General features: G+C 36.4%; 1 protein-coding gene across 1 annotated transcript in view; it reads right to left on the bottom strand.

The window, feature by feature from the left end:
* The window catches only part of LOC128028915 (serine/threonine-protein kinase NLK), a 64,513-nt gene that overhangs the window by 20,449 nt on the left and 29,462 nt on the right, over nucleotides 1–14,602 (bottom strand). The window contains exons 2-5 of the mRNA XM_052616248.1: nucleotides 14,215–14,344; nucleotides 13,938–13,993; nucleotides 2,230–2,336; nucleotides 1,628–1,713 (exon numbers count right to left, since the gene is read on the bottom strand). Coding sequence (XP_052472208.1) covers nucleotides 1,628–1,713; nucleotides 2,230–2,336; nucleotides 13,938–13,993; nucleotides 14,215–14,344 — 379 coding nt within the window. The remainder of the gene's footprint in view (nucleotides 1–1,627; nucleotides 1,714–2,229; nucleotides 2,337–13,937; nucleotides 13,994–14,214; nucleotides 14,345–14,602) is intronic.

The raw sequence follows: 14,602 nt of genomic DNA on the forward strand, positions 1-14,602 counted from the left end.
TGAAGCAGTGCATGCTGAATGATTCGCTCTCTGTGGTCCAATAGCACAATCTATTCCCGTTCTCCCCTCAAGCACATTTCTCATGCTGCTGGGTGAAGTCACAACGCACATACACAGAGAATTTCTCTCTTTCTTTCTGTATCTCCCATATCAACCTTGCTTTCACTTTTGCAGCTGGGCTCTCTCTATGGGATCCAAAATGAAGATTTATGTCAGGAACTGAGCAGATGAATCAATCCCAAAGGGGCCCTGACCCCCTGGAGCCAGAGACTGTGTGTTAGTGTGTGTATGCTGGCGCTGTAGACCTGGCCTGGCCAGATAGATATGAAGTGTCCTTGCTCTTTGGAAAAAAGGAATTATAAAGACAGAATTCAAGGCCCAAAGGCTAGAGTATATAATGGTAAAAAAGCAGGAGAGCACAGAGACAAAAGAAACCAGCACAATAAAGCAAAATCTCACATATATGTACCGGCATATATATATATATATATATATATATATATATATATATATATATATATATATATATATATATATATATAGATTTAGATATAGATAGATAGATAGATATAGATAGATAAGAGTTCTTTTCATTTCTTATACTTATCACTAGCTGTTACATCCAAATTACACTTTTCTTAAAATTATATATTAAAAAATACCTGTGTGTGTTTGAGAGACCAAAATTGTCACTTTGAGCCAATTATTCAGTCACCTGACTATTTAGTATCACACGGAGTTATTTTCATAAACTGAAATAAAAAAACAACCAAATGTGGATTTAAAATAAAATATCAATATCAATGAAAAACTAAAACTGTTATAAAAAAGAAAAGAAAAGCTGAAGCACTAAAATTACGTTTAATCACCTTATGCTTGCATAGAATACATTTATTTGATAAAGATACAGTTAACATTAATGACTAACATCTGCTAAAACAGTTATAAACAGTTTAAAACAGTTTTTGTTTTAAATATTCAATTTAAAATATAATTTAATTCTGTTTTTAATTTTTTTTTAATTTTGTGGAACGTGGAAACCTTATATAAACCACACACATCCACACATGCACGGACGCACACATACATACATACACATATATATATATATATATATATATATATATATATATATATATATATATATATATATATATATATACACATACATACATACACACACACACACACACACACACACACACGTTTGTTTTTGTGAAAAGTGGGTTCATCCCATAGGCGTAATGGTTTTTATACAGTACAAACTGTATATTCTATCGCCCTATATACCAACCCTACACCTAACCCTCACAGGAAACTTTGTGCATTTTTACTTTCTCAAAAAAAACTCATTCTGTATGATTTCTAAGCATTTTGAAAAATGGGGACATGGGTTATGTCCTCATAAGTCACCTTCTCCTTGTAATACCTTTGTCATACCCATGTCATTATACAGAGTTGTGTCCTGATATGTCACAAAAACAAGAGCACACACACACACACACAAAATAATGATACTTAAGAGTCCAACTACAGGGTCAATTTCTAAAAAAAAAAACCCACAAAAGCACCAGAAAGCACATTTTAAAATCACAGACACATCAAAAAATTTGAGTATTTCACTAACCTTAAGCACACAGTTACTGTTGACCAACAGGTTACCAGGTTTAATGTCTCTGTGCAAAATGCCAGCTGAATGAAGATACTTCAGTCCTGAGGACACAACATTTACATCAGTCATTAAAGACATTTTGTGGACACAAACTGTATTGATATGAAGCAGACTGCGCTGTTATGCTGTACAGATCTCTTGCTTGGACTGAAATATAATCTAGTTGACATATAAACAGATGATGCCATTTTTTTCTCTAAGATGTAATAAAGCTTTGTGTCACTTTAAAACATTGAAGTTATATGTCTTATAGAGACCATTTGACCTTATTTCTAATGAACCAGATGAAACATGTCAGTTGTCCTACAGTTAACAAAATATCAAAGAGGCCATTGTTTCTTGTTTTTCCCATTCATATTCTTACACTATGAGTGGTCCATCTCTTCATCCTCACTTTCTCTGGTGTGAAAATGGTAGTAAGGAACATGAAGTAGAGAGGTGTGTATGAATTTCTGTGCAGTTCTGTACCCATGAGATTTGGTGAGGAAAGACTCAGCGTGGAGAATGTGTGTGTCTGAACTCTGCAGGTGAAACATAAAAAAAAAAATGTATCTCACCTCGGAGGATCTGGTAGAGAAAGACTTTGACGTGGTCAGAGCTCAGAGGCTGTGGAGACACGATGATCTTATGGAGGTCACTCTGCATCAACTCTGTCACCACATAACTGCGGTAAGAGTTATGTCAAGGGAAACAAGCATGCCAAAAATAACAGCAGGAAGCTCACACATACAGTAGTGCTCCAAATGATGCACTCATCTAAAACAAGAGCCAGTGGAGAGGGAGGTCACAGGGAAGTGAGGAGGACTGGTATTTGTCTAAAGCGCCACTCCTAAACTGGAGCACAAAGTCAACAGACACACATTATTACATTTTTTTTTTTTTTATCAAAGATTTTAAAATGTGGTGATGGACTGTACATTTAACTCCTACCCCAAATTTTGTCTTGAGTAAAGTTGTTTAGTAGACTTAAGTTACAGGTTTGTGTTGTGACCAGAAATGGAAAACAGCGCTTTCCAAAACAATAACAAGGTAAAAAACTGTTGTAAAACTTAGTTTTTAGTTTAGCATGAAACCGGTTGTACAGGGACATTTTCTGTCTTAAATTGCACTGAGAAGATCGGATAATTGCACTGAAGATTCATTTTAGAGAGTGGTTTCTTTTTCTAGATGGTTTGTGATTCATTTGAATCATCTTTTAATCTTCTTTAGGCAATACATATTTATTGCTTTTTTTAATTAAAGAAGTATTCGATTAAATAAAACTACATATTACTTTATTTTAACAAGTCAATAAGCTTTTAATAGCAGCAAAAGCATTGTTTGTGGTTTATTTTAACACAGTATCATTAATTGTTATTTCACACCTGCAAAGAAAAGAACGTTGCATTACATTCTGCTTTCGATAGAAAAGCCCTGGCAGAGCAGTTTTGGGATGCTTCACAAGAAACATCAGGGTGTTATGATGTGGCCATTATTACACAGTGATGAATGAAGATGAAGAGATCATTACAACAGCCACTGAGTGAGCTGAATCCAAAAGGGAACATAATCCAATCAAAACAACTACTATTACTATAATTCCCTTCATCACATCGTGACCGTCAGGGCTCAACGAAAGGCTCCGTTTTCACGTGTAATTGCTACAATTCCCAGAATATAAAACACACACACCGATGAGCTGCTATTTGCCGTACAGTCCAGCTTATAAACATAAACCAGAGAACTGTCACTTCTGAGTCTCTAGGTCTGACCTTTATGTCGAGAAGATTATTGTGTTGAATAATCTTTACCTGGAGACACACATTATGACTCATTCATGCACTAAAGAACAAACAAGGAGGAATAATCTGCTTCAGCGCGAATAGTCTGTCAAAACAAACGCCAACTTCAGCAATCAACACGTTGCATGTCAGTAAATACATGCGATGGAGAAAGCGTAGGAGGACTTCCTGGCAAAGACAAATCGCCTGTGATCTTCTTTTTATTAACAAACAAAGATGAGCCGTTTTCTGCCACTCGCTGGCAGGGAGTCACGCACACAAGGCTACACAAGGTTTGACAGATGCAGATCTGTAGTTCAAAAAAAGCTCAACCAGTCATCGACACTGCAGCCGAGTCAGCAGAGGCAACCCTCTTGTGTGTGTGTGTGTGTGTGTGTGTGTGATAACTACAGCTGAGCATGCAGGACTGCTTGCAGATTGACTGTCTGCTGGGACAAGCTCATGCTCTACCCACCCCACGGTTTTCCCTCAAGTTTCTCAGCAACAAGAGTGTCACAAGTGTTTTCATGCCATTTTTCACAGTGTCATTGCAAATTGACATGGCTTCTCTTCACATCCTCGGAAGCACCTCTCTTCTGCTTTTTGTGTTCCTTAGGCAGGTTTAAAAAATAAAGGGTTTCTCAACATATTTAGTGTTTAAAAACATATAACCCTACGTTTTAAACCTGCAAGCAATTCATCTTCTTAAATTATATCTCGCAACATAACTGGGAAAAACAGAAAGTCAACTAAAATTAGGGATGGGCGATATATCACATGTGAATGTCATGCGCATTTCATCAGTAAATCTGGTTCTGTGATTACTGCTAAATCGCCATCAACTGCTTTCAAATGGAGCGGCATTTAATAGACAGAGCCGTAGATCACTGACTACGCAACGCAATATCGCGTTCATTATCGCAGATTGCCTTTGATAATGAAATCGATATTGCGTAGCTTGTCAGTGATCTACGGTTCTGTCTATTAAATGCCGCTCCATTTAAAAGCAGGTGATGGCGATTTACCGCTAATCAGGGAACCGGCTTTACTGATGAAATCTGCATGACAAACGCATTCAATATCGTCCATCCCTAACTAAAATACATTTTCATCACTCCAAAGCTATTTTTTTTTTAAATAACAGACAATAGCTAACGCATTAATTTTCAAAGCCCTGAAATATTAATGTAAAAACTGAAACTAGGCAACTAATCAAAACTAAAGTAAAACTATCACTTTTTAAGAGTTAAAATGAACAAAAACTAAGTTTGTTCTGTGAAATCCAGTCATTTTAATAGGGATCTATGAGATAAGGAATTCTGCATGATGGCGAAATATCACTTGAATTTGCCAAGTCGACCAAGAGAAAGCTGCTTGATTTGAAAATGACTTCTGAGTGAGCTGTGCTTCAGACATCCCTACACTATTAAAAAAAGAGACAAGAATAACAAGGATACCTTAGGAAACCATAGCTATAGCAAGTCCCTGACAACCACCAGGAACCCTCTACAATCGTAATGCAATGGATGTTTACATGTTTGTATTAACTTAGTGTTGGCTTTAGTCTAAATATAGTTTTTGCTGTATCCCTAAATGAGGTGTTCACCCAGAACACCTTAGAAATCACAGAGTACCTGGCTAGAAACCACGAATAGCTTAGCAACCATACACCAAGTCCCTGGCAACCACTGAGAATACTCTAGCATTGTGGCGGCACCCTTACATCAGAAAATCTAGTTATGTTGCTATAATTCGACATCATGTGGGCTCTAAACAGCCAAATCTCTCCCCTTTTTCTCCCTGAGATTTTCACATCCTCTATGAATCAAAAGCAATATTTGTTTCACAGCTCTTTGCGAGATAAAATATTACTACACTGCAAAAGGACAACAGGCCTCTGCTGTCAATATGCCACACAAACTGGGTTTCTCTGAGTATTAAGTAACTTATTTAGCAACAAGCTACACCTAGAAAATGAACCATGTCAAAAACAGAGTTAACAAGTCAGTAATATCATGCTAAAAGCATGTTAATTTATCACTGCAGGAAGATGGGGTAAAACAGATTCATCTAAAAATTTTAATTCTGACAGAACCTCATGTCATTTTTAAACCATCATGGCTTGTTTTCTTCTGTGGCGGTTTTACAAAAGCTGTAAAGAATATACTGGCTGCGCTTTTCAATATAATGAAAACGATAGGTTTACTAGAGGAAAATACCAAACTTTAAAGTCATACAGATATAGAGTAACAAATGTGAGTAAATAAATACCAGATTTTTCATGCTTGGGTGAACAATCCCTTTAAAAAATAAATCACACTCGTGAGACTTTTTAACCAGGCTGGGAGTCTCAGAAGCAGACTTGTGGAGAGCTCCAGGCAGACCTCCACACGAATATTTTGATATTCGCCTTGAGAACAGGGCTTTTGTCACGTGCCTAATTAGCCTCATGCAAATGACAGCCATGCTTGATTGCTTCACTGAAATGCAAATTACACATCTTCCAAGCTCGGTTCTCTGCATAGTTTAGCACTGACGCAAAAAAAACCACACACATACTGAAAAGCTGAATAAGGACTATGGGGATTGAGGTCTGTGGCGCTCCGTCGGTTCTCTGTGGCCCGTGACTTTCTTTATCTCCCCTATGACTCTCTCTCTCTCTCTGTCTCTCTGTCTGTCTCTCTCTCTCTCTCTCTCTCTCTCCCCCATTAAACTAATGTTGAACCAGTGTTGCTGGATCACTATGCCAACTAGCACAGCTTGACTGTGGGTAGAGGTGGAGAGACACCTGTGGCCTGGAGCTCCCTTCCAGAACGACTAACTGACGGATACAGAAGGAAGTCAAGTGATTCTATTAAATGGTTTCCATGGTAAAGAGCAACAGAAAACAAGAACACACCTGCACCTATAGAGAAATGTGTACACAACTACTCTAACACATCTCAAGACACTGAAATCATACAGAATGAATGTACAAATTTAACATCCACAATGCTATTGAGCATCTTGGTATATTGCTGCAGACTACAGCTCGTTGTTAGACAAAAAATAGAAATAAAACATTACAGTGTTCCTGTAGCTGAACTGGTAGAGCACTGCGTTAGCAAGCAAGCAAGCGCAAGGTTGGGGGTTCGATTCCCCGGGAACACATGATTGGTAAAAATTGATAGCCTGAATGCACTGTAAGTCGCTTTGGATAAAAGCGTCTGCTAAATGCATGAATTTAAATTTTACATTTAAATTATTGGAAGTATTTAAAAATAAAAATACTATTGTAGTCATTCTACTTTAAAATTGTACATTTAATTCAATGTCGTTTCTTTGTAATTATTTGTGAAATTTACTTTGAGTGATCAGATATAGTTAAACCAGTTAACTGCAAGTTTAACGTTACTAATTTGTGGGGGGGGGGGGGGGAGTCAAATAAAAACTGCATTTAAATCAGAAGAATATTTTATATCACAAACAAAAAGCATGGATTTTTTAAACATTAAAACACCCCTACCCCTCACAGAAAACTTTCTGCGTTTTTCCATTTCAAAACATTTTTTTTTTACCAGTTTCACAAGTGAGGACTTCCCCAAATTGTGGTTTTTGGTGATTTTGGCAGGTTTTGATCACTTTGGGGTACAAATTTGTCCCCAAGATATGGTAAGTAAGTACAATCACACACACGCACACACACACACACAAGCTTACACATAGCCTGGATACTCTTAGATTTGCAAATTCGTACAAACACATTGGACACACAGAACGGGGGGCTTAGCCATGTGTGAGACCGAACACGGCTTTCACAAAGTCCTCTCACATAATAGCAAGGTTTAATCGTTGCCAGATTCAGATGGAGGGAAGCGTATTTCACAGCTTTGCTGGGTGCTAATTGACCTGCTCAGAGACCGGGGGGATGTGAAGGGGGGTTCTGCTAATTCTGCTGCTACAGTCTTTTTGGTAATTAAACCCAGCGCACCTTGCTTCTGTCAGCCCATTGGCCATTGTAGCCTTTTATCTACCACATCCTGAAATTCCTGCCTCAGCAACAACCACAGAGAAATGGGACTGGTTTAGCAGGTGAAATCACATTTTAAGCTTCTAAAGAGTCATTTCAGAACAGCATCCACAATGTATAACGTAAAATATAGGAATATAAAGACTTTAAAGGAATAGGAAAAACAAAAACAGCTGAATACAAAAACAGATATGCCTAATGCACTTTAAATGTGTATCACAAGCAGCCATGTGTGTTCAGTCACTGACATTAACAATAATTCATCGATGTCTTTGTCCTTTAAGCATACATGACTCATTCTGTAATCATGAAAGCAATCTGTATTTGAGATGAGGAATCTCACACTTTCAGCACGTGTGCCCAGAAAACACTCGCTGCATGATGCCCAGGCAAACGCTTTCATATCGTACCGCATAAATGATCACTGGCTCAACTTAATGCTCAAAAAAATAAAAAAATAAAAATAGAATAGAATAGAATACCTACACATAATATAAGCTCATTTTGTCTGAACTGCTCCTTTAATAACATAGCTGTCTCCCCTACACCAGAACTACAAAACTCAGAACCACTTTACCTAATCGCTGCTTCATAACTGAAGACATGGCGACAAACACTCTGAAACAGCCTTGAGCGGAGTTGACACTGGTTAAAAGGCCCTCTTTCAGACAGACCACAGAGAAATCCACATCCTCTTAAACTAGCAACCTTGTGACAACTGTATTAAAGACGAGGAAGATAAAACAAGAAAGTTGCAGATGCATTAAAAAGCTTGACTTGTGCTCAGAACACAACTCTTCAGGTTGCTTTTCTCTTCAGGTTGAGTTTCTTCAATAATAAATGCATGATAGGGCAGCCAGTTGCTTGGCAGTACTGACTGAAGCCTAGAGTAACTGTTCTTGCTATAAATAGACTGCTAAGACTGCATCAGGGGGCACACACCCTCAGTGTGAAGTGCTGTGGTGAACACTACCTGAAGATCAGATATTCTACTGATCATAGCATAACACTACCTACTCTGCCATTGGTTCCACCACAAAATAGATACATTTTATGCTTAGCAATATAATTTATGTGTGAGAAAAAAAAAGTAAATGTTGAGCTTTCAGCTAATAATAAAAAAAAAATAAAAAATTACGCACATATTTAATACAAACAATTTATTAGGGTTTTAAAACCTACAGACCTATAATATTTCTATAATTTTTTTTTTTTATTTATAAAAAAATTTAAATACATTATAATTTTTTATGGCTATCAAACAGATTGATTGCAATTAAAGGTGCAGTAGGGAACTTTTGTAAAAAAATATTTTTTACATATTTATTAAACCTGTCATTATGTCCTGACAGTAGAATATGAGACAGATAATCTGTGAAAAAAATCAAGCTCCTCTGGCTCCTCCCAGTGGTCCTATTGCCATTTGCAGAAACTCATGCGCTCCCGGTAAAAAATAACCAATCAGAGCTGCGGTCCGTAACTTTGTTTGTGTTCAAAATGTAGAAAAATTTATATAATAAGCGAGTACAGCATGAATCCATTTTCCAAACCGTGTTTTTGTCTTGTCCTGAATCACTAGGGTGCACCTAAAATAAGTGTTTATATTCAGACTATTTTAGATTGCTTCGGGGGACCGCGGCGGAGTAACGCAGTACCTTTGTGATTCTTCATAGACATAAACAGAGAGAAGTAGCTCCGGCTACGATGTTCTTCCGCAAGACGCAAGCAGTTCTGTATATTAACCGCTAGAGCGTCAAAAGTTACCTACCGCAGCTTTAATTGCATAAAAATATATATACGACAAATACACACACATATACATATATATATACATATATATATATATATATATATATATATATATATATACATATATATATATATATATATATATATATATATATATATATATATATATATATATATATATATATATATATATATATATATATATATATATATATATATATATATATATATATATAGACACACACACACGCACACACACAAACACACACAAATATATATAATTCAAATGTGTATATACATATAATTAACACATATATTATGTGAACAGAACTTTTTAGTTTGGATGCGATTTATAGATTTGACAGCCCTAATATTTTTATATTACCATTTGTGCTTCTAAAAAATGAAAACACCCATTTTAAGGTGTAGCCAATGAATGAATGAATGAATGAATGAAGGGGCAAGAAAATAAATGACAATAAATAAATAAAATCTTACGGTTGAACTCTGGTATTTTAGAAATGGACACTCAACTTCTCAGCTCATGGAAACACAATAATAGCTTCTAAAAAATTATTATCATGTGAGATCCTACAAAAAGTTACAATTCAACTGCAAAATTGATCTAATAATTAAAATAAGTGCAGATGGAACTTTCTTCATCGCCCCAAGTACTCTGCTGATTTATCCTTTTAGTTCTCGAGTGCATCCCTAATGCATTTGTGTGTGTTTAACTGCGTCCTGCAGGACTGTGATCCAGAAAAGTAAGCACAGGCTCAAATGGAGGGGAGCCATCCCATCCCATCCCATCCCTGGGGATTCTGTTATGACCCAAGAACATGAGAACACGTGTACCCATGTACTGTGCCAAAAAAACACCTACTACTTCGGCATACTGTACATAGACTGCAAACTATAGGGAAGTATCCTCTCACATACATAGTTGAAGCACATTTGAGAAGCTGGAAACCCAGTTCATGGAGCTAAACCACTGACAGAGCTTTGAGAACAAGCTAAATTTAACTGTAAGAAGTAAACACAAAAATAACAATAACAACCCTGTGAAAGCACCATAAAACCACATAAACAAGAGAAGTTCTGTTCCAAAATCTACAGAGTTGTATTCTAAAGGCCATGCAACCTTATAAGTGACCAATTTAGAATGCTCTACCAAGACACACAAATACAGTCCTTCTCTAACAGAGCACTTACAAATATTGAGTGAAATATTTCATTTTATTTACATTGAGGTATTTTGGGGGATATTTATTTTACCTTGTCTGACATTGTCCAAGTATTATGGATTTCCTTCTTTAAAAAGGATACATACAATGTTGCCTTAAGGCTGGAATACACCAAACAACTTCAGAAACCTGAGTCACGTTTGGCCAACACTGCCAATGGTTCCTTCACAGAAATAGATGCATTTTTGATTTAAATGTTGAGCTTTGTTTAAAAACAAATACAATTTAATACAATTAATATATTAGTCATTATTAGGTCTTTAAAGGGGAAATCGGATGTCCATTTTCCACAAGTTGGTATGATTCTTTAGGGTCTTCATGAAATGTCCTTAACATACTTTGGTTAAAATTCCTCTTGCATCACTTTGCTAGGAGATGCAAAATCTTAAACATGTTTGATATCCTCCAACTGGATGGAATCATAGTCTGAAATGAAATCAGAATGTGTGTGCATCACACACAACACTATTTTCTGTGAAATCTGTCGACTCAGACTACCCAAAATCTGACCGGCTCGGACTTTTGGCAACAAGGATCGACTCTTCCAGACTGCAAATCGGGGCAAAAATCTGGGCAAAAGCTACCTTTTGCACAAAACGAGGTATCTTGAGCAACAACAGCCTTCGCATTGTGAGCATACCATAAAATGCTCCCTACGAAGGCAGCAAACTAAGTTTTGAGCAACAGACAAATAGTATGTTCCTGAAACAGAAGGGAATATGCTTGTAACAAACAGTTACTGATTAACTGAAACGCTTTTACCGCAGGCATCTGGTAAAATGCAGCGTATATAAAAATGCAGTCGAGCAGTCAGATGGAGAAATAACAGCCATTATGACAAGGAGCACGGAGCACAATTCACACATCAGTCACTGAGAAAGACGCCATTCAGCAAAAGATATAATTAGCTGGAATACACAGTGGCAGTGCTGTATGAAATAACCTTTTCAAACAGGTCTGCTGAGGACCAGTGAGATCCCTGGGCTCTGGAACATGAGCTTTTTAATAACTTTGTGTGTGAATGGTACGTGTAGTACATGTTGAGGAACACACATTTCTGCATGTCTAACAAAGCCGCTTCAAAATATACGACTCAAGGAGCCGACCGCAAAAAGAATGCATTGATGATTTTGTTTCTTAATCCATTCAAAATGAGAGCACAAAGGTTTTAGTGTGCTGTGAAAAGCAGAAGGATATGAGTCTGTTTAATCGGTTGAGTAAATAAATACGTTAGCACTGAGGGGGAACATTATCACAGAGAATACGAATGTTCCTCTGCACCTGTGTGTGTGTTTGAAAGTGTTTACAATCCCTCATTAGGCTGCTTCTGTAGAAATCTTTCTCTTGGAAAACGTAATGAAATCATGAGCACTACAGTAGTCATCACATTATGATTTTTTTTTTTTTTTAAGGGATATATTGTACTTTTTATCATATTGTTTTCTGCAAACCATCCAAAATCAAACAGTCACAAGCAAAATAAAAAAATAAAATAAAAATTTAGGAGTAAAATTGATGGAATTCTGCAGAATGGATATAAAAGTGGCATGTGTTAAATGTACATATGCTTGTACAGTAGATCTCTGTTTATGATGTCCACACGTTAACACTTTATTATAGTATTACTTAAATACTATTATATTATTTAATGCTATTTTGAATTAGCTCTTTAGTTTTAGCAACTGTACTTTTGTTTTAATTTCTATTTACCTTTAAATTATTATTATTAGTAGTAGTATTAGTATTTCAACTTACATTTTTATTTAAGTTGGTTGCCAAGGCAAGGCATTTTTAATTATTTTTTTATGTTTAAGATGTTCTTCTTCTGTTTATATTTTATCTTTGAAATGTATTTCAGTTAAGGGAAACAAGTTGTCATAATGGTAGTTTTTGTTTGTTAACTATAAAAACACTGGATCATAATTTATACATGATCTTTTTCCACCCTACTATATACATGTCTCCTAATGTCACATCAATGAAGATCACACATTCAACAAGTTTTGAAGCTTTCTTGTTATTTTTGCATAAATGTTACATTAAAATCATATTTCAAAAGCGCAAGGAAAATCCTGTTTCCCACGATATACTCCCTTTAATTCCCGTGCCAAAATGGAGAAATGCAAGCGTGCACTATGACTGAATGTGTATTACCTCTCTCATAGCCATAAGAATGAATCACTGTAGCATGTTCACCCTTTCTTTAGTGGATTTACTTGCACATACCATTATTTACTGACGTTATACATCTTTTAGATGATTTCAAACATTGGGAAGCGAAGCCGAATCCAGAACACAACCAGCGTCACGCTGCATGAGAAACGTCTAAAAATACAAAAGCACAGGATAAATCTCCTGGCTAATTAACACAAAAGCCTTTTTTGTTCCTGATTTTAAAGAGCTAAAATTCCAGCTCATTTAAGAGGAAGACTGTTCAGCTCATATCATAGAAAGCCTCTTGGTATTTGATGGGAAAAACACTGTGTATCGGGTGACCGGCAAGAGCGGTAAATGGGAAAGTGTGTAATTCCTCTGATTATATTACATACCAAATTAAGAAGCCGGGGATGCCTTTAGCATCCAGCAGACCACATCTAGGAAACATCAGGGGAAAGAAAAAGCCTGAAAAATAACTTTTTCTGAAATCCATCTGAACTGTCATCCCCATATTCCACTACTAGAGCAAAACCATTACGCGATGGAAAGAAAATCCTTAATCCGCGATAAACAGAAAGCAAGCCAGACCTGTTTTGCCTATATTGTAGATGACATACTAGTTTCCATAAGTACATTGGATCATTCTTTCCCATCAAAAACTCTGAAGCACAGCATGAGGCAATACATTAGCTCTCTAAACATAGTGTTCATCTTGATCCTACTTTAGCAACCACAAAAAAGCATTTGCACAACAATTTAAGACTTTAAAACAAGCCTTCAGATGACTTCCTTTCTATACCTGAGCTCTGAAATATACATGCTATTGTTATCAATATTATTGTGTTCCTGTAGCTCAATTGGTATCGCAATGCGATATCAAGCGCAGTGTTGGGGGTTCGATTTTGCCGGGAACACATGATATGTAAAAATTGATAGCCTGAATGCACTGCAAGTCGTTTTGGATAAAAGCGTCTGCTAAATGCATAAATTTAATTTAATTTTTAATTAAATTTTTTAATTTATCATCATGCTAATAATAATTATTATTATGCACATATTCATTTAAAACACAAAATCTTTAATCAAATCGTTTAAACCAACAAAAACAGCTAACCTGGAGTTTTAAAAATAAATGATATATTAAAATATTTATTTTGAAATCAAAAGTGCAAATTTGTGATCATTCGCAAATCATGCTCATCGAACATAATCATCGGGTTTTACACATTGCAGATTTAAGACCATCATACATGTTATCGGCCAGAAATAATAAGCACATCATATTTTTGAGGTCAGAATCACTTAATCTGACAGCACCTGGTAGTTCAGCTTACTGTTTAGGATACATTTCCTCAAAGTAGTCGATGTGCGGAGGCTGCAGGATATCCAGAGCTGACAGCACCTGTGGAGAAACAAAGACAGAGTCAGAGGTCAGCTTTGATGCCAGAGAATGTAGGCACCGACACCAGCCTTCATGTGACATTTGTTTCCCTGGGACAACCTGAGCTAGCCAGACTCGCGCTAAAGGCACCATGGGTACGACACGTACTGTAGATGGCGGGAGTTAGGTAACACGAACAGATGATAAAACAAAAAAACAGTTGGGGATGGTAGGAAGCTCACATTGTCGTGCTTGAAGAAACAAAGCATCTTCAGCTCGCGGAAAACCCTCTTGCAGGAGACGAGGTTTTGGAAGACACTGGGCATCTTTTTGAGGGCCACGCGTTTGCCGTCTCTGGGGTCTGTTACCGACCTGGGGAGAAAAGATGAGAAATAAGTGATTAGTCAGTGTGATATTATACACCCAAAAATATTTATATATACACATTAGTGTTCAAAAGTTTTATAGTTTTTCAACAAAGTCTCGTGCTCAATAAGGCTGCATTTATTTACTTCAAAATAAAGTAAAAACAGTAATTTTGTGAAATTGCATTATATGATTTAAAATAACCGTTTTGTATTTTAATATATTTTAAAATGTCATTTGTCCTTGTGATAGGAAAGCTGAATT

The sequence above is a fragment of the Carassius gibelio genome, chromosome A15, assembly GCF_023724105.1.
Source record: "Carassius gibelio isolate Cgi1373 ecotype wild population from Czech Republic chromosome A15, carGib1.2-hapl.c, whole genome shotgun sequence".
Taxonomy (NCBI): domain Eukaryota; kingdom Metazoa; phylum Chordata; class Actinopteri; order Cypriniformes; family Cyprinidae; genus Carassius; species Carassius gibelio.